General features: G+C 48.9%; 3 protein-coding genes and 1 pseudogene across 3 annotated transcripts; 2 read left to right on the top strand and 2 right to left on the bottom strand.

Moving 5' to 3' along the window:
* Nucleotides 1-4,388: 4,388 nt before the first annotated feature.
* Nucleotides 4,389-5,272, bottom strand: LOC120690314. The gene has a single exon (XM_039972922.1). It carries the CDS (start codon nt 5,230-5,232, stop codon nt 4,390-4,392), a length of 843 nt encoding a protein of 280 aa, XP_039828856.1. The 5' UTR covers nt 5,233-5,272; the 3' UTR covers nt 4,389.
* A 5,297-nt stretch (nt 5,273-10,569) lies between these two features.
* Nucleotides 10,570-13,959, top strand: LOC120691380 (DNA-directed RNA polymerases II and IV subunit 5A-like). The gene is made up of 4 exons (XM_039974432.1): nt 10,570-11,016; nt 11,094-11,273; nt 11,372-11,485; nt 13,484-13,959. Exons 1-4 carry the CDS (start codon nt 10,813-10,815, stop codon nt 13,607-13,609), a joined length of 624 nt encoding a protein of 207 aa, XP_039830366.1. The 5' UTR covers nt 10,570-10,812; the 3' UTR covers nt 13,610-13,959.
* Nucleotides 13,960-16,618: 2,659 nt separating this feature from the next.
* LOC120690994 (inactive LRR receptor-like serine/threonine-protein kinase BIR2) lies at nt 16,619-18,983 on the bottom strand. The gene has a single exon (XM_039973944.1). The coding sequence runs from the start codon at nt 18,866-18,868 to the stop codon at nt 17,000-17,002; it is 1,869 nt and encodes a 622-aa protein (XP_039829878.1). The 5' UTR covers nt 18,869-18,983; the 3' UTR covers nt 16,619-16,999.
* On the top strand, nt 18,867-20,383 carry LOC120689159 (annotated as a pseudogene).
* The last annotated feature ends 116 nt before the right edge of the window (nt 20,384-20,499 follow it).

Raw genomic sequence — 20,499 nt, 5'->3', positions numbered from 1 at the left:
CATATTGCGCTCTATTGCAGGTTTCCCGCCTCGATTTCTGTGCCTCTCTCAATCGGACACCTAGCCTTCCTTCCCCAGCCTTGATGGAGCTTCTTTCATGAAGGCTAATGGCTGGTTTCAGCACCTAGTGTCACTGACAAAGGGGGCTTCTACCTCAGGCTCACCGATATTTACTTCCTTTAGGCAGCTTCATCAGTTGCTCTTGGGCACCCCCTGTGATCGCCACTCGACCTTCCTCTACATGACAGGCTTCGAAGCCTGCTCCTGATGCACCACCGCAATCTCTACCTCCAACCATGGCTCGCCATCGAAGACCCTCCAGCATTCTTGGTGGTTTCCTGAAGCTCCGCCAGTGTCTACATCGCCTACCAAGAAAACCTCAGTTCATGCTACAGTGACTCCCCCAATTCTGTGTGCTACACAGCAATCTGGTGAGATCATGGCTTACCGCTTTGTTGATCCTGCTCCTTTCATGCCTCGAGACTGCAATCGGGTGGAGGTTCAGGGTAGAAAACCCATGAGTAGAGTGGTTCTCGGGGGCCATAGCAAGGAACAATGACGTTGCCATTGTCTCGATTGATCCTTTACTAGCAGAGCAAGTCTCTTTTGCATCTATTAGGGAGTTGATTGATGATTTCCTCCGGAATCATAAACAAGTGGTTTTCGTTCTATTCAGCCTTGTCCTTTTGGCAAAGCTTATGTGCGCCTCAATTATTACCATGATAGGGATTTCTTAGTTGCCAATAGCCCACATGTCTATGGTAACTACAATATCAGCTTCAAGCCACATAATAAGGGTTGGAATAATAGAACCACTACCATGAATTATGAGGTTTGATTAATGCTTCTTGGTTACAATATTGATTTCTGGGAGACCCCCAGTAACTTGGCAAGAGTCATTGTGAAGGCAAGTGTGGTAGATTTAACTGAAGTTCCTTGTTTCATTGTGTGTGTTCAGAAGGTGAAAATTTTGAGGGTGGATCTTGGACTTGTCAGTGTGAAATCCTTCAGGCCACTCTTTTGGGGGGAGGACCGCCTGATGAGGATGACCCACCAAATGGGCCTGATGACTTATAGCCAAATCTCTTTGAGTTCTTTGGATTTGGCCAACCTGGTGTAGGCCCCAATGTCGATAATCAAGGTGATAATAATGATCAGCAGATGGATCAAGATCAGGTTAACCAAGCTGCGGAAGGTGTGCAACCTCAAGATGTTGTAGGTTGGGGACTTTGGCCTGATCAGCAGGAAGATGGACCAAATACATTTGAGGCTAATGCAAATGTGGTTAATGTCCCTATGGCTATTGCACAGAACATTGCTCCCCCCAACCTGATGAAGATTTTCTTAAACTGAATGACCTCCTACCTGCTCAAGGAATTGATCTTAATGCAGCACTTGAAGATGACTTAGGTGGTATAGAAGATTTGGCACAAGTGGATGCAGTGCAGGACATGGTCATTGAACCAGAAATGCATCAAGAAGATGAAGTTCTGGCTGTTGATTCTGATGCTGATTCTGCTGGCTCTGCAAATGATCAAATGTTTCCCCCTCTAGCAGATAATGCCTGATGAACTACAAGAGGAAGACCTTTTGGTTGCTGATGACGTTCCCATGGCTCAAATAGAGCCTTATCAGTAGATTTAGAATGGTGGCAACCATCAAGATGAAAATATTCAGTTGGGCTTTGTTCAAATTATTGAACCAGTAGCAGATCCAGTGTTCTCTGCCCTCCTCCCATTGCAGCCCAAGCCCAATCCTAAGGCAGTGAGACTCTGGGCCTAGCATCTGAATTATGGCAGGTCTAATTCTTCAGTCACAATTCCACCAATCTGGGCTGATTTCTTCACCACTCTACTGGTAAACCCAATGAGCTTCAATTGGGCTAGGCAATTTCTGTCATCTGATGCCTAGCAGCATTTTGTTGATCCTGCTAATTCTGCTATTCCTTTCACCATCCCAGACAAGTGCCCTTATGTACATGTCCCACCATGCATAACACAAATCACAGAGGCAGAATTGCACAGCATTTTGGATGCAGATCTTGAAAATGGGGTTACTCAAGCACACTCACCCCCAAAAGTTGACTTGAAAGTCAAAGGCAAATTAGTTACAGAGGAATCCTCATCTGATACACCGGTTGAACAAGTTTTGCCTAAAGTCTCATCTTCTTCAAGACCTTGGTCTAAAGTCTTTTTAGGCAAGGCTAAAAATAACAAGAAGGAAGCTGTCATGGAGGATCCTGCCACCGGACGCAACACAAGAGTACAAAATCTCAAAAAGTGATTCAAGAACCATCAAACCTCCAAATCTTTAACATTCAGTCATCAGGATTTGGGTGCTTCCTTCTGTAAGTTGGATGAGAATGATCTCACTGATCAAGCCCTAAGAAAAAAAGAAAAAAAACTGCTCATGTTGCTTGGAAGGCAGCAAAGAAGAAAGATGCTGATGATCATGATGTTGACAAAAAGGACAAGAAGAAGCCCAAGAAGTAATGCCCCTTTCAGAAGCGCTTTCAAAGGAATGTCATTCAAGCTAATTTTGCAGTGTGATGGCTTGTTCCTTTTGGACAATTTTATATTGCTTCATTGTTCTATAATATTTGAACCTTTGGGTTTGTATAAATTAATGTGGTACTTTACTTTTGTTGCATTAAGGGTTATCTATATTTTAGTGCCCTCTGGAACTCAACCTATCATCTTTATAATGGCTAATACTTCTTCCTTCAAATCATGGAACGTTCTTTGCTGGAATGTTAGAGGTCTTAACTCTGATAAAAAATGGACTTCTATCAAAGACAAAATCTCTGAAAGTAAATGTGATATAATTTGTCTCCAGGAAACAAAAAAGGAATTCATTGATCAGCCTTTCATCTGAAAGTTATGCCCCCAAGTTTTGACTCTTTTGCCTTCCTACCATCTGTGGGTGCCTCTGATGGTTTGGTCACTATTTGAAAATCCCCACTCTTTCAAGGGCAACTTGTTTTCAGTAATGAATTTGGTGACACAGTTGAATTCACCTCCAACCACAATGCTATTGATTGGGTACTGACTAACATTTATGGTCCTTGGACTTCAAGTGGAAAGCAGCAATTTATTCATTGGCTTAAGAATATTCAGATGCCACATGAAGTAGATTGGTTGTTTCTTGGAGATTTCAATCTCATAAGAGATACTGAAGACAGAAATAAACCAGGAGGAGATATTTATGGAATGTTCTTGTTCAATGAGGCCATTAGTGCACTAGGTGTGGTTGAACTGTCTTTGCATGGTAGAAAATTTACATGGACAAACAAACAATCTTTGCCACCACTGGAGCGCATAGATTGGTTTTTCACATTAGTTTCATGGACCAAGTTTTCCAGGAACACTTGTAAACCCCCTGGTAATGGAAACTTCATATCATGTTCCATGTCTTATCTCCATCAAAATAGATATACCAGCAGGTAGAATCTTCAGATTTGAAAAATTACCTAATGGAACATGAACACTTTCCTCAAGTAATTCAGCATGGATGGTCTTTGTCTACCTACCCGACTGATGCAGCTAAGATCATTTCAGTCAAGTTTAAAAATTTAAGAAGGGTTATTAGGCAGTGGCAGTCACATCTTTCCATTCTTAAATCAAGTATTGAAAATGTCAATTTAGTCATTTCTCTACTTGGAGTCATATAAGAATTTAGGGATCTCACACTATCTGAGTGGAACTTCAAAGATATTCTTGTCACCAAACTGATCCAACTTCTCAAGCAGCAAAGAATCTATTGGAAGCAAAGAGGTACAATTAAATGGGTAACTTGTGGAGATGCTGGCACATATTTTTTTCATGCAAATGCTACAATTCGTTACATGAAAAAATTAATCACTTCTCTTACAGACAATAATGAAATAGAGCACACTAGTCACATAAACAAGGCAGATCTTCTCTGGAATCCATACAACAAAAGACTACGCATCTCGGAGTTTCAGCATATGTATTTGGACCTGAGCACACTCATTCAACCCTCTGCTAGCTTAGATTGCCTAGAAGAACCTTTCACCACAAAAGAGATTGATTTTGTTGTCTCTAATATTCTTTCGGACAAGTCACCTGGACCTGATGGTTTCAACACTGATTTTCTGATGAAGTGCTGGTCATTTATAAAGTAGGACTTCTAATGATGAAAATCTGAGTAAAATCAAAAAATTAAAATCGAGTAATGATTCCTCAGAAAATTAAAATCTTCCTCTCGATTATTATGATGAAAATCTGAGTACATGCACCCACATTATTAACTTCAGTGACATGCAATCAACAACTAGTACACATCTAGCCAGGTACCTTGCATCAATCAGCATACCAAAAACAACTCATGCATGTGACAGAAGCATGGATGGTAAGATCACTCCAGTTGTTATGTAATGCAGTACATGATGGATGCTTTCTCAGAGTCAAACCTCCAAATGAAGCAGTAGTCATTGCAGTTACTGGTTAGGCGCTCAACGGCGCACGGCACGGTGAGTGATGCACTGGCGTCCTCACGCTCCCACGAGATCCTTGCAGTGCATGGGAAGGCACATTCGGTGCTCGGCAAGTGTAAAATATTGCTAAACTCTCCCACACTTAGGACCACCTCACCGTTGATCCTCCTAGATGCGCCAGCCCCTGGCAGGGAGTCAAGCCATGGGCATATTGGTTGCCCCACCATCGCCTTGTATGCATCATTTGCTAGGTAGACGCGGTGATTGTTGCAGCCCGATACGATGGCTGGGAGAGCATCGGGCAACTCCAGCTCAACCTCCACTTCTCTCGGCGTCTTGTTGGACACAGCCACTTCCACCTCCGAGGTGGTGGCACCAATGACGTTGCTGCAGTCGATGAAGATGGTGGTGCGCACGGGGCGAGCAGGACGAGGCTTGATGACTTTGGGCACCTGCAAATTTGAGATCAGGTCGCGCTCCACGGGGAACAACCGCCCTGCATCCGGGGACGGTGCCCTCCATGAAACGGAAGACCCCTCAAGGGAAAGTCCTTGAAAGTGCTCTTCACAGCTTGGAAGAAAACTCTCAGGCATGCACCATGCCCTCATCACCACAGGCACCTCGCCATCGTTGGTGGCCCACCGTACAGGAGGCGGCGGAGGGTAAGACAACGCATCCCTCTCCCTCTTTGACACGGGAGATGGCACAAGATAATCCTGCCGGTTGCGCTTATGCGCCCCCAATAGGATGCTACTCACTGTGGTGCTGATAGGCATCGGTGGAGGCGGAGCCGGTAGGGGTTTGGGAGCGATGGGCCGGAACCGTCGTTCCATGGCCTCGCTAGTCTCTGCGGCTACTTCCTTCTCATGCGCCATGAATGCCATAGCAGCTCTCTAGACTCTAGTCTTGTTGCCTGTCCTGTGCAGTTGTGAGTCATTTGGCTGTGGGTGTTGGGTTTTAAAAAGAGGTGGATGGTGAGGCCTGCGCAGGCCAGTTGAACCGTTGGGGCACGCGTGTGTCCCGCCCATGGCTACGTGTAGACGGCATGCTAGACACGTAGACAATGACTACATGTACATGATTCAATGCCTGCACTGGTTTGCCAAGTACGCCTAAACTTTGCCACAAGAGTGTGAATGGATGGTAACTCAGTAACGCTGCCATTTTAGTTCCATTGATAAGTTCAAGGGGCGTTGATGCATGCATCTGGGACCATTAAGCGGCAAGCCTTTACTTGCACGGAGAAAGAAGGGTTTTCAACACTCTTGGAATGCATCGACTATGTGTGCCTGCGAGCACGCTATTGGCAAGGCTAGTCATTTTAAAAGGTTATCATGATTGGATCTATTGGCAAGCCCTGCATTGCATTGCCTACAATAGATATCTCTTGTGATTGTGTTGGATAATAGTATTCGTTCTCTTTCTGAGTCATTGTGTTGGAAAATATTTTCAATAGGTATGTTATTGCTAATTCAAATTGTAAGGTAGCTAGGAATGTTTTTACACATAATAGTGCCAAAAATAATTATGGCATGGTGCGTGTCCTCTTCTGGCAACATTTCCCCACTTTCCCGCTACGGTTTCGAGTTTGTCATGGTGTTTTATGGTGTGATGACGTCGATTATGGTTAGTTGATTAATTGGCAAGTCTCACAAGGCTTATCGATCACTCTGCCAGTTCGCATGCATTACGATTGGCAGTGGTAGCAAGCGAACTATTATATTAATAATAATGTAGAAAAAAAATTAAAATCTGCACTGCAAGGTTTCTAGAATCCACCTTTGTATTTATGGGTATGCATGCCTGCATGCTGTAAGGCATCGCTAACAAACAAAATAAGTTGAGGCACTCATGAGTTGATGACTCATCATTAGGTAGTTCATCATGTCTCTTTCTGCATGCAACATGAGCATGAACAAATGAGTTGACGAACGGGTGCAGGCTAAAGAGAAGTGACGAGTGGCCACCACATGCATAAGTGTCTGCATGCAGACCAAGGGATGCATGCATCCAGACTGCCAACATCCAAGTGGACTGACGTATGCAGGCTGCGCAGCCTACCCAGCCAGGTGGCTAGTGGCATCACAAGTGATCCTGGAGGCACTTGGAGCTAGATGCCGAATGATCTTGCAGGGTGTTGGTGCATCCATCTCATCGAGGGATGGCATTGGTTACCCGAATCTTGTAACCCAATGGATTTTTACTCAATTAAAGTATGGGGATCGGGGATTGAGTCAATTTTCTTATCTGTGGGATTGTTAATGGGCATAAAGTCCTACCCGTGTTGGGTTTATGGGCATGGTTTGTTCATACAATATACTCGAACCGGTAAACCTATGGTTTTTTTAAACCGAGTCCAATCTAGTGCAATTGTCATTTTATTTTGGGAATTTATAATAAAATTAATAACCCTTCTCCTTCGCTTCTTATTTTGGTGAAACTCAGAATGTTTTGGGGTGGGTAGGATGTTGTTGATTTGCCGTTGTAGTGTTTGTATATGGATATAATGGATTGGTGGTTTTGTCTGGTGTTATGATAACTTGAATAATGAACTTGTTATCTATATTTTTAATCCCTGTAGTAGTGAGCATCATGTATACACTATAAAATTAATGCTTATTATATTAAACTTGTTGATTATGGTAATGACTAGTATATTAAGTGTAAACCTATGGGTACCCGTTAATCCGATGGGTACAGGTTTGGGCAAAATTCTAAATCTATCATGGGTATGGATTTTTAAAATAGATTTAGATATATTTTTCATGGATTTAGGTTTGGGACGTCAAAACCCAATAGATTTGTGACCGTTGTCATCTCTAATTTCACCGGCAAGTCAAAAGTTGCATTCTATGCATCATGCAGATGCCGGCAGCCACATGCAGACCATAGTCCACCGCTAGGTTATCGGTGTTTACTACAGACAATCCACCAAAAGGCTACCCGAGGTGGTATAGATTGTACGGTGGGATTTACTGAGCCTAGTGTGTGCTACATCATCATGTGTTGGGTGAAAGATCGATATTGCTTACACATTAGGGTTTTCGAGGGTATCACTTACGTGCCTTATAATAATCATATTATGCCATGTATAAATTGACACTTGGACAAACAGGTTGTGGCGGATGATTTGATAATATGATGATGATGATGATTGACTACTCTTTCCACATATTAGTATAATCATGTGTTGCCATAATTTTTCCTATACTACACCTTTTAAGCTACTTATATATATGTACTTCATAGAAATTAAAGGAAAACTTGACGTGCTTGTAAAAAAAATACTAGCCAAGCTTGTACAAAAGGCTCAATTAAATTAAACGCATTGCCACATGGTGAGTAGCACCGTGGTCTTCGAGGCCTAAGATGTTACAGGCTAACTAGATGACGTTACATATAGTCAGGGCGGATCTATAGGGGGGCTCCAGCCCCCCAGCCATGAAACTCCATTGGAGCAAGAGGTGAAGGGGGGAGAAGAAGAAGAAGAAGAAGAAGAGAGGAAAATGAGGTGAAGATGGAGGTGGAAAGAGAAGGGAGCCCCCCTCCCCCCCCTATTAGCTTGTGCTGCATCCGCCACTGCATGTTATGTCTCGGGATGGCAAGTTATTGTGTTGCACAATTTTGGAGGGCTAGCCTACTTCAAGGCTCAAGCACCTGTTCTAAAATCTTCTGAAGGCCCAATAGAGCCCATTTTGGTTCGAAATTGCATTTCAATTATTTCCACCATGTAGAGTGAAAAAATGATGATATAATGTATGGTTGAATTGGTAAATTACTCTAAAAAACATTTTCATCTGGTGGACCAACTACTTCGATTCCACAAATAATGAGCAAACGGGACTTTGATGGCCCACGCATGTTCATGACTTCTAAGCTTTAATAAATAGTCTAAGTGGGGTGCAGCATGACCCATTTTCTCGAGATTTTATACTACCACAATGGACTCCTACGAAACATAGTAGTTTATGTTACTGCATGTTTACGAGTTCGAAGAGAAGGAAGAACGCTGGGGCTCAAGCCCAAAGGTGTGGTATAGCAACATTTATGAGGAGATGGCGCGGGTCAGATCCGCCACGGGGAGCCACGCCGTCTCCGGCGATGGCGGGGACACCATGGGCCGCGTCGTTTACAACAGGAGCCCGAGCTCGTCCTTCTCCACCGGCACCTGCCAGCAGCCGTGCGCCGGCGGCGGCGATCACCTCGGGGACAACGACCTGCTATGGCGCAGGCATGCGCGTGGGCGCAGCTGCGGGCGTGCTCGCGCCCGCCGGTCGCCGCTGGCCAGCCTCGCCGAGCGCGCCTGGCCTCCTCCCTTCCGTTATTTTGAAGAAAGAGGATAAAGAAGAGAGAGCAGGGGAAAAAAAGAGAGAGCGGGCCACATATTAGGGCTACCTAACGAGGAAGTGAGATGGAATGGCACACGCATAAAAAAAATCTGTAATGGCAACATGTATCTCCAAACTTTTTAGTAGCATATACGTAACGGCGAACTTTCTTAATGACATACGCATAAAAGACTCTTAATATACTCCCTCCATCCAACTATGATAGATATATTTCCATATGGCACAATGACCAAGGGCACTAAGTATGTTTATCAATCTCATAAATGCAACATAGATTTTTTGTTGGTCCTCCAATGTTTAATTGAGAACTCCTCGTTTCTAATGCTATTTATTGTCACAACCCATGCCAATAGCAAATATAGCTATCATTTTTGAACATTTGAAATTTTGAAATATAGCTATCAAAAATAGATGGAGGGAGTATAGTCTAAGTGAGGTGCAGCATGACCCATGATTTCCGGAGATTTCTTATACTACCATAATCGACTCCTACAAAACATAGTAGTTTATGTTACTGCATGTTTACGAGTTCGAAGAGAAGGGAGAACGATGATCCATGTTAGTATAGGTACTGGTTCATCTTCATACCGATATTTTAACAGTGGACCTTTGGCGTGTTTTCTAGTAGTGTCAATTCCGAATTATATATAGCTTAAACTTTTCTTGATATATAATTTTTCGTATACATCTGAATATATGCTACCTAAAATGATGTATAATTTGGAATGGATGGAATATTTGGTACATGCGTCTTAGCAGTTTAAAACTATTCTTAGTTACTACATTGGAGAAAATAAGATGTGTTGCAAACTGAGCGCTCAGCTAGTAGGGTGGGACCTGGCCATCCACGTTTAAATCCTCGGCTTACTACGCGGGTGTTGGTGCTATTCTTCTAGTGATAGGCAACATATTCATCCGCAGCGGAGCATTTGTGGTAATTTTGTTAATTTCGAAAATCTATCGGCTCTGTTTCTCGGATGTGTTTATAGGGATATAGTTACATATTCTTTTTATATAAATGAGTTATATACACATACGCAAACTCATTTCTGCAAAGGATGTCATCTTTTTTATATAAAAGCACAAAAATATGCAATCCTTTTCTCACATGGTTAGCTGGCGGCGAATTCGTCGCGATCTTGTCCTCCTCCCCTTCCCCTCTCTCGCGATAACATACTCATCGCTCTGTTCGGCTGGCTGTAGCTGGTAGCTGGTGCTGTTTTGTTGTAAAAAAATACTACTGGCTGATACTAATTTGGTGTGAGAAAAATACTGTTGACTGGCTGACTGATAAGTCAGTTGACAAAGCGTCCTGTTTTAATATATTCACGTGCCGGCGCCAAGTCGATGCATATCTCAGCGGCATTCGCCATGGACTCTGTCGGAACCAGCTAGATAACGGAGCACCAATCACCAGCTGCCATGGATGAGATAAGCTTCACCAGCTGCACACCCGCTGTGATCTGTGTAAACGCGCTGTAATCAGGTGGTTGAATTGAGCAGGATCAAACTCCTGTTAAACGACCATATATGGTCGCAGCTTCGGAAGAAGCAGTTCGAATGCCAGGAAATTGGACCAGCAGGGGCAGAGGAAGATGCAGGACTTGCAACGCAACGATTCAGCCAAGGGCGACAAATAGGCTTACTTTCTCAGCACAGACGAGTTTTAAGCCCGCCCGAACGTGGGCCTATCGGCCAACAATAATAAGGATTTATTCGGCCCAATCGAAACCGCCATCACACAGCCGAACCATCCAGAAACGGCTCGGGCCCGTTGTCTCATCTCTCTCGGTGCCGCCGCGTCTCCTTCCCCCAAACCCTACCAGCCGCGGCAGACGCCAGCCCGCCACTCCAGGAGCGACCCGCGCCCTCCCCCCTTCCTCCCTACGCAAGGCCGCAACCACGCCGGCACGCTGCCCCTCTCCGATCCACCTCGCCTGCAGCCGCCGCAAAACCCCTCTTAGAACCCACCGGGAGAAAGCGGAAAAGCGGGGGAAACAGAGGGCGATGGCGTCGTCGGAGGGGGATACGAACCGGCTGTGGCGCATCCGGCGCACGGTGATGCAGATGCTGCGCGACCGCGGCTACTTGATCAATGAGGCCGAGGACATCGGCCTCAAACGGGCGGCCTTCGTGGAGAAATACGGCGACCCCGTCAGCCGCGAAGCCCTCGCCTTCAACCGCTCCAAGAAGGACGAGCCCGCAGACCAGGTCCCTCCCCTGTTCCGCCGCCCCTGCTTCCGCCGGCGCAGCAGCAGCGTAACCCTAGCCGTGTCGTACCCCTGCAGATCTACGTGTTCTTCCCGAACGAGGCCAAGCCCGGCGTGAAGACGATCAGGAACTACGTCGAGAAGATGAAGCAGGAAAAAGTCTTCGCCGGCATACTCGTCGTGCAGCAGGCGCTCAGCGCGTTCGCACGCAGCGCCGTACAGGAGGTCTCCCAGAAGTACCATCTGGAGGTCTTCCAGGTCCGCTCTCTGTTTCCTTTTTGCCGCATTGTCTCTATGTTAGTATGGGCGCCGCTCGCGGAAAACGATGGCTGATGCTTAATGTGATTGCTGTGCAGGAAGCTGAGCTTCTTGTTAACATTAAGGAGCATGTCCTGGTGCCGGAACACGAGGTCCTGACACCGGAGCTGAAGAAGCAAGTGCTAGAGCGATACACCGTGAAGGAAACCCAGGTCGATAATTTCGCTGTTCTTTCCTCTGTGGCCAAACTACTTCGTTTTTTTGTAAAAACATAATCATTCTATAATTTATTCTTCTGTTGGACTCTTCGGGTTAAGGTTTCATCATGTACAGCATTTGCACGAAACAATGCCTGGGTCTGCATATGGAGAAATGATTTTTCTCCCATGGTTTTCATGAAACAATAAGATGCTGAACTTTGAGCTATTTTCAGCTTGTCATCATTCTGTAGCTTGCTAGCATATTTGTTCATTTGATTTTTTGTTGCCTAATTGGGAACCGACATAGCGCATAAATGCCCTGTTTGATTTTAGTTGGCACATTGGAACAAAAAAAAAGCAAATGTTTGCAGGCCAAATTCACAATCTACATTAAATATGATTTAAATCTTAAAAGAACCAGTGTATCGATTGGTAAAATGATATAGAGAAATCAAAGGTGTCAAAGTTTGAACCTTCAGTGCAGTGTACACATGCACATTATCTGTCTGGCTATCTATTGTTTACACAAATTGTGAAGAAATAAGTCAAACCATAGTTAACCTTATTGATTTTGTTACTGCCATTAATTTGCATTGCAGACTAGGACTGTTAAGTATAATATTGTTGATCATCACTCAGGATTACAAGAGCTGTGTATGATTTTTTTTTCAAAAAAGAAAGCTTTGTATGATTTCAGGCTTTCAGTAAAGAAGAGTGATAAACTATATATGCAAAATGTTATCTGAAGCGCTAAATTCTAAAAGAGTAGGGTGGGAATGGGAGGAACACAATGGTATTAGAAAATTTATTGGAGCAGAAGTATAGGTAGAATCTGATTTGTTGTCTGCCATGTTATACAGTCGTCCGACTAATCGCGATTAGTCGACCTTATCGCTCCGCTGGCTTCGATAAGTGAAACGACTAGCTTTTGTCGATCAGATGTCTGATCGTCCGACTAATCATCGCCTAATCGCGATTAGTCGTCCGACTAGCTACTTGGACGATCAGGCCAAAACCAAAAGATGTCCAGCAGACCAGCACTCCAGCCCGCCGCCTGTACTGGGCTCAATTAGGCCCATTAGCCATTAGGGTTAGGTTAACTATATAACTTGCACCATTAGCCATTAGCCATTAGGGTTAGGTTAACTATATAACTTGCACCATTAGCCATTAGCCATTAGCCTGTACTATGTGGGACAAGAATATGGAGTTCTGGACAGTTCAAACATCAAATCTCACAAGTAAGTGTCACCAAACTGACTATCATTGTGGTGTTCCTGCTTGCTATATAGTATATAAGTACATATACATGTACATATATGTCGTGGGATATATAGGACGACTATAGCGACGACTAGGACCGACTAGGGTCGACTAATCGACCTGATCGACGACTAGTCGCGACTAGTCGCCTTATCGGTGCCATGGCGACTAGGTTCGACTAGACGACTGTATAACATAGGTTGTCTGAGCAAGTTATTCAAATATGTAATCGAAAAATAATACTTTCAGATATGATTAACACTACTGACTGATAACTGATAACTGATTTCAGTGCATATTAAGTTAGAGAGTGTTAAGAAGGGAACTGTACCGGCCAGTGGTGAAACTAGGGAGTAGGGATGACCCCACAGCCATGGCCCCTTGTGCTCCAAAGTTTTTTGTAGACCCTAATAATTAAAACTTCATGCCGTAGCTTAGTTTTCAACCAACCCTGGTTCTGCTCCTGCTACTGCGCTCATTTACTCAGGGTTCTTAACTTCTTATCTGGGCAGTTGATTTCCTAATATCATATATTCGCTCCTTGTGTCATGTTTATTTAAAGAGCATAATGTTCAAGGTTGTGTTTGGCAGGTGCCAGCCACCTCTATCTCATAGTCATACCGCCTTAATTTCATCAAGCTTTAGATGTCTTAACAAATATATGCTTTGTGATGAGATGAAGAGACATTTTTTGTATCCTCTGATGATACTATGTGTTCTGATGATATCTAACTGTCTATGATGCAGCTCCCCCGGATTCAGATTACAGACCCAATAGCAAGATACTACGGCATGAAGCGTGGGCAGGTTGTGAAGATCAACCGATCCAGTGAAACTGCTGGAAAATACATCACCTACCGCTACGTTGTCTGAGCTTCCCCTACATTCTCATGGCTTGAGCTTCTGCCGTGAACCATCACCAAGTGAAAATTTCCCCCTAGCTTCTAATCTCGCTGTGTATTTCGAAACATTGTTACCGCTGAGAAGCTGAAGTGCCTTTAAAGTGCTCTGGTGCTTTTCCCTGAGAACTGATTGACGTTAGGCCGTTTTAGCACAAGAATTAGTTTTCCTGTAGCAGTAGCTGTGTTCCATCTCTGAAATCATTGCTTCGATTTGAAGAGGACAAGCTTTGACCCGTATCGGCTTCCAGTTGCCAGGATCGTGTTATTCACGCCCCTTGGAGGCCACTGTTTTTGTCTGAGTGGTAGTCTGGTTTGTCCTTAGCTCTGTTTGATTTCATGTTTGTTGAAGGTTGGACAACACATGAACAATCGTTTCCTTGTTCCCAAGCTAGTACTTCAAGGTATGACATGACCCTATGGGGAGAACGAAGAAATAGCCAGCTGCCAATTCCCAAGCCTGCTATCGATTTGCAGAGTAGCCAGGGTAACTCACATTCTCGAATTCTCACCACTAGAAACCTTCACTAGTAGAAACCTTTCTTACGGTCATCGTTGTTGGTAAACTACTTGGGCTTTTCGACGTATACGCGTCCTCTTGGCTTATCGGAAAGGGTGATTCTTTTCGCGGCGTCTATTTATCGCGCGCGCGGGTGCGATGTGTGCTGTCGCAGAAGGCGCCGCTGCTACTGTGTTTCTTCCCCGGCGAGCGCGGCGGCCGGACTTCGGAGTAGGGGCTTGGGCGGCGGCGGTTGCGAGCTACATGAGGGGGAGGGGGTGGGCGGCGAGGGGTGGTTGGTGGGGGGAGCGGCCGCCAGCGAGGTCGCCGGCGGCCGGGGTGGTGGAGGGCGGCGGCGGACCTTATGGTCCGGGGTTGCCGGGGCTTGGGGCGGCGCTGGCCACCGGCGGCCTTAGAAGAGTGGGGAGGGGGCAGGGAAGCCCGGCGGCGGCGGCAGGTTGCTGGGAGGCAGCAGTAGGCGGCGGGGACGCCGTCGGCCGGGGTGGTGGGCACCGGCGGTCGGGCCAGGTCCCGGGCGGGGGCATGACGCCGGAGGAGGGCGGGGATGCGACCTCAGTTAGCGGAGGCGGCGGAGGCCGCCGGTGCCGGAGGAGACGGTCGGCGGCGGGGGGCGCTCGGCCTCTGCGGCAGGGGCGATGAATAGACGCCCCCATTCTTTCTCCCTCGTGCAGTTGCAAGAACCACACGGCACGATTCCGGCCCGATCCGCCTTCAGGCCTTTCAGAAAGTCGCTGCGGAGAAAGAAAAAAAAAAAGCTCTTTCTCGCCCAAGTCAGTCAACGATGCGGACGGCGGCGACATGCCCCCGCGCCGGCGTGCAACCAGCCACGGGCGATGTCTCGTTCATCACTCTTATCTTCTGTCCAAGAACATTCATCCAGATCGGAGCGCCACAGAAGGCCTACCCCCGCTGTCCTTGAACCACCCGTGGAAAAGTCTCGACACTCGAGCTGGGCACTTGATAACCGGTGGAAAAAAAAATCTGTGCAACCTTTGCACCACGGTAAAAAGAGAAAACGCCAAGCTTCGTCATTTTGAAACGTTATAATATGTTTTAGCTTGGTTCTAAATATAACTTTCAACCGTATAAAAATTTATTTACATCTATTTCATCATCCCAAATTATTAGTCATTTTAATTTTTCTAGATGCATCTAAAAATATAGTTATAATCCACTATTTCCCTCAACTCATCTATTTTGAGATCACATAGCCCCCCCCCCCCCCCCAACCAAACCACCGCTTTATAATCCAGGTGTCCAAAAAAATAGGAATTTATAATTCAGATTTTTATAATTTATAACTGCTATCTAGATTCCTAATAACCCGAATTTCATCTAACATGACCTAAAACTTCTCAATTTTGGAACAAGGGAGTTGTGGCGCGAAAGGGACGGGACATGGGGACACCAACATATCTATGGTTGCTCACGATCACACCCCTCTTTCGGTCGTGTAGGGTCCCGGTCCCCATCTTGTGCATTGTAAGGAGGTCAGATGTTGGCCTATCAGGCCAGGCACGAGCATCACTGCAGCGGATGCGTTGCCCAGCTGCTGAGCTTACTCAAGTACTCAACCATTCAGAGCCCACGCAGCCTAATTGCAACCTCATTCAGAGGGAGCTATGCTAAGCACTACCAGAAGAAAACCCAACAAAATAATTACTAAGTACAAAGACAGTCAAAGGAGCGGCTTTTACACCTATCTTTGACTGACAAGGGTTCGGTGCAGCTGTTTTTGTCCCGAGCCCTAGCCAATTTGCTAGGCGCAACATGCCGTTCTCAATGCGGACAAAACAACAGCAACACCATACTCTAGTACAACGACTGCAGCCGCCAGCGAAGCACATGATTCGAATTTCGACCAGCGGTGCAAAAATCCCCCCCAGGTAAATCCTCCCAAGGGTAAAAAGGATAAAATACCATTGCTGTCACTTCGCAGTCGCACTTCAGATTTGTCTCCATTCAAGTACTCGAGTAACAGACTAGTCAAGGGCTCAAGGCACCGGGTAGCTCTCGCTATCACCGGACGAGGTCAAAATTAGAATTTAGCCGTGGCTGATGGCGACAATTATGTTTGAATTGTCATGCGCGCAGGGATTGATATTCCTTTGTTTTGTCACAGAGAGCTGACTTTCTTATCAAAGACAGCATGGGATGACAGAATATTACAGGACAGACAACTAGATAAGACTCGACCAGTATACCAATAGCTTAGAAAATTTAGCTGAAAGAACTGCTCCCGCAAAATAGAAAGGATGGAAAATAGAGCAAAGACCAGACCACAAGTAGACGGTCCAAGGTTCGCTAGTGTACAGCACACGGTCAGCAGCTTGTTGAAAGCTTAAGCATTCAAACACAAGATTTAGCTACAGATCCAAGGTTGATAAGCATGCAGCTTGTTGAGAGTTAAGCATAAGAATAGAGCATTTCTAACGACCCAGGAGGCCAGGACCCAGATGATACTAAGTTTCAAAGTAATGGAACTTAAAAGTGCCCATCTAATGACTGAACAGTATGCTGGTTGTTCCAAGATGGAACTTTGAAAGGTGATATCAGGATTTAGGCACATCAAGAATTACAGTTCCATACAGATACTACAAGCACTAGCAGTAGCTCAAATAGAGATACAGAATTGCAAACAGATCTTACAGCTTACATGATTATCGCATTCCGAGTTGATGCAACGATCAAATTGACCACCTAGCATCCAGCGACAACTTTGGTGCCTCAATATGGTTGGCTTACCAATCATGATGCCCCTGATCCGCCCATAACAAGGCTGTATGTATAGCATCATTGAGCCTCACCAAAAGGTTTCACAATCCACTGCGTGATCAGCATCAGCTACATGGTGTCTGAATCTTCCTTGTTGTAGGCCAGCGGGAACTCATCAAACTGCTCTGAGACATCACGGCCCTGTCCAATGCTCTTCAGAGCATGATAAGCCCGATACATTGAGTACCTCTCCTTCGGACGAGGCTGGGTACATGCAAATGCAACCTTCAAGAACTCCTCAATCTCCTTGTCATGACCCTTTCCGCGCAATGGCCTATCAACAACATCACCAATCCGACCAGAAGCCTTGAGCTGATTTACCCAATCCACCAATGTCCCTTTGAACCCTTCCCCCGTCACATCAGTTACCACAGCAGCAGCCTCCTGCCCACTCACAAGCTCAAACAATATCACTCCAAATGCATATGCATCGCCTTTCATTGTACCAACTGGATTGCTAGCACACTCTGGGGCAACATAGCCAAACTCCCCAAAGTCCCCATTCAGGAAAGGACTAGTATCACCGCCCTCGCCAGGCGTCATCCGGACCAGCCTCGTGAGCCCAACATCCGTGATCCGAGCCTCATAATCCTCATCAAGAAGCACAGCACTTGAGCTCAAATTCTGATGAATCTGCAGAACCTGGAACCCATGGTGCAGCCACGCGAGGCCTCTTGCTGCCCCAACTGCGATCCTGAGTCGTGTTGCCCAATCCAGCGGCGCTTCCCCTGGCTTCTTCATCACCGACGAAAGAGCCCCACTCTCCATATGCTTGTACACCAGCAGCCTCTCATCCTCGACAACACAGAACCCCAGCAGTGGCACGATGTTGGGATGACGCAGCTGCCCAATCCGCCCCATCTCTGCTCTGAAAGCCTTCTCCGAGAGCGGGCAGGAGTGCAGGCGCTTGACCGTCAGCGCGGACCCGTCCCGAAGCACTGCTCGGTAAGCAGTCCCCGCCCGTGAGCTCCCGGCGACCACGATGTGGCTGGTGTTGAAGTCCTGCGTGGCGGCCATCAGGTCAGCCAGCTTGACCTTGACGATCGGCTTCTGGAAGAGGGAGACCGGAGCCAATCGGTTGTGCGCCGCCCGCAGCCTCTCCGCCCACCAGCTCCCGTCCTCGACGGCAGCGCCGCCGGACTCGCTGCCGCCGCGCCTCTGGCGGCGGCGCCCCTTGCCGGTGCACCGCCAGAAGAAGTAGGCGAGGAGCAGCGAAGCGGCGGCCCCGAAGACCCCCGCGGCGATGACGATGCCGAGGCCGGCGCCCCCCAGCCCGCGGCCGCAGCGCGAGGAGACGGGGCGGCCGCAGAGGCCCGAGTTCCCAGAGAAGGAGTCCTTGGGGAAGTTGGCGCCCAGCTGGGTCGGGATCTGGCCGTCGAGCTTGTTCCCCGAGAGGTCGAGCGACTTGAGTCGGTCGAGGCGCGCGAGGGAGGCGGGGATCTGGCCGGAGAGCTGGTTGCCGGAGAGCTTGAGCGTGTTGAGGAAGCGGCAGTTGGCGAGCTCCGCGGGGATGGGGCCGGTGAGCTTGTTAGAGGAGAGGTCGAGGTTGACGACGAAGGGGAGCCAGTCGCAGAGCGCGGGGGGTATCTGGCCGTCGAGCTCGTTGTCGGAGAGGTCGAGCGTGGTGGCGGCGCGGCAGTACTGGAGGGCGGAGGGGAGGGCGCCCTGGAGGCCGAACCCGGAGAGCGAGAGCGAGAGGACGCGGGACTCCTGCATGTTCCAGCATAAGATGCCGTTGTAGTTGCAGACGGCGCCGCCGGAGGTGTTGGTGAAGTCCCAGGAGGCGAGGCGCCCGTCCGGGTCGCGGAGGCCGGACTTGAAGCCCTTGAGGCATTTCAGGTCGTCCTCCTGCGGCGCCGGCGCGGGCTGCGGCGCGGCGGGCGGGGCGAGCAGGAGGAGGAGGAGGAGGAGCGGCAGGAGGAGGCGGGGAGGAGGCATGGCGGGCGGATGCGCGCGGGTTGTCGCGGTGGTGGTGGTGGTGGTGGGGGAGGGGAAGATGGGGGAGTGGTTTGACCAGGTGGGAGAGGGGAGACTGCCTGCCTGGTGACTCAGATTCCTTGAAATTGCCATGGCATGTCACGGCTTAACATTTGAGCGTTCTCCCTCCGCCCTCGATATTGAATCCAACGACTCCGCTTCTTAGGCCCGCACGCAGCTAAAGAAGTGTCCGTTTCACCCGTTGCAGGGTAACAGTACCGCGCGCCAGTGCCGCACGCGGCGCCGCCTCCGTTCCCCGCGCTCGGCTCGATCGCCTGCGTCCGGCCGGGACGCCGCTGTGGTGGCCCCAATCCCGCTCCTCGCGCGAGCGCCAATTGACGGAGACGCCAGGTCGCCGTCGAGGGAGGCCGTCGGTCCCGTCGTCCCGGCGCGATTGGGGAGGAGGCGGCCGCCGCAGGAGCCCACCGGGGGCGCCGCAGCGGGAGAGCGCTGGGGCTGCGCAGCACCGGGAGGACGACGAGGAAGGCCGCGGCCGCGGCGCACGCGCGTTCCACGAGCGAGCCGTGCCACCCGGCGCTCGCGCGCCTCGAGGACACCTTGTGGCGTGCGCGCGCTTTGGGCATGGTCCTGCTGCTACAGCGAAGTGGCGGGCAGCTCCTAATCCTCCGGCTACGGCCTCGCGCTTCTGGAGGCCGTCCTCGTGGAGCTCGGCGAGACGCTCGCCACGCCATGGGCCACGGCGGCCCTTCGCGATGCCGGTGACCAGGCGTTCGACGCCGCATACGGCACGTTCAGCGCCGCGATGCTCGCGGTGAGGCAGAGCATGGCGGACGCACTGGCGGGCACCCGGCGCGGCAGTGGCCGCGTCGCACGCGCGCGCAGGCAGACCGAGAGGGAGCTGCACCACCTCATCGCCGCGATGCAGCATGCCTCGAGGCACGTGGTGGCGGTGACGGGCTCCGCAGACGCCGCGGACGACGAAGTGGTCGGCGTCATAACGGAGGCGACCGTGACCGTGGCCTCGCGCGGCAGCCGCGATTCAGTCCGGTGGCCAGCCGCCAGGTAGGCGAGCGGGCACCGCGCAAGGCAGGACCGGGCGAGCGCTGCGCGAGGAAGCCGATCAGCAGTATCCGCGGCGCCATCCCCCGCGGCGTCCCAGGCGGAGTCCCGCGGCGGCGGCCCCGCCAGCCTCCCGCGGCGACGGCCCTGGCGGAATCCCGCGCCACCGGCATCCCCGACCTCCCACGGCAATGGTTCCCCTCCCAGCGCCACGGCGGCGGTTGTGGGGGGAAGAGGAGCGACGCGCTCGGGATGGATTCGGCGACGAGCGGCGCTTGGGCGGTTGTAAACGGGAGGAAAACGGAGTCCGCGGGTCAAAACGGAGGTCTAGGGGTGGCCGGCACAGTGGATTGTTAGATTCGTTTTTAAGGCTCTAGATCGCTCAAATGTTACACCGTAACATGCCATTCCAATGTCATGGAATCTGAGTCCCGGCCTGGCGGGGATGGTGGAGTGGATGGGGAGGGAGCAGAGCACTGGGTCAGGCGGCGAGGGAGGGTCGGAGAGTGAGGTGGTGGTGGTGCGCCGTGTCGTCTGGCGTGCGGCGTGGTGCGCGCTCGGCTCGGCTCTAG

Source organism: Panicum virgatum, chromosome 9N (assembly GCF_016808335.1).
Source record: "Panicum virgatum strain AP13 chromosome 9N, P.virgatum_v5, whole genome shotgun sequence".
NCBI classification, from domain to species: domain Eukaryota; kingdom Viridiplantae; phylum Streptophyta; class Magnoliopsida; order Poales; family Poaceae; genus Panicum; species Panicum virgatum.
This window is presented reverse-complemented; position numbering and strand designations above follow the sequence as displayed.

What these genes read in the sequence shown, in the direction of transcription:
- LOC120690314 (XM_039972922.1), bottom strand. Translation starts at nt 5,232, where the DNA reads ATGCCTATCAGCACCACAGTGAGTAGCATCCTATTGGGGGCGCATAAG.
- LOC120691380 (XM_039974432.1), top strand. Translation starts at nt 10,813, where the DNA reads ATGGCGTCGTCGGAGGGGGATACGAACCGGCTGTGGCGCATCCGGCGC. An exon ending in AGGACGAGCCCGCAGACCAG is followed by an intron (nt 11,017 to 11,093) that starts GTCCCTCCCCTG and finishes GTACCCCTGCAG; the next exon opens with ATCTACGTGTTCTTCCCGAA. An exon ending in ACACCGTGAAGGAAACCCAG is followed by an intron (nt 11,486 to 13,483) that starts GTCGATAATTTC and finishes TCTATGATGCAG; the next exon opens with CTCCCCCGGATTCAGATTAC.
- LOC120690994 (XM_039973944.1), bottom strand. Translation starts at nt 18,868, where the DNA reads ATGCCTCCTCCCCGCCTCCTCCTGCCGCTCCTCCTCCTCCTCCTCCTG.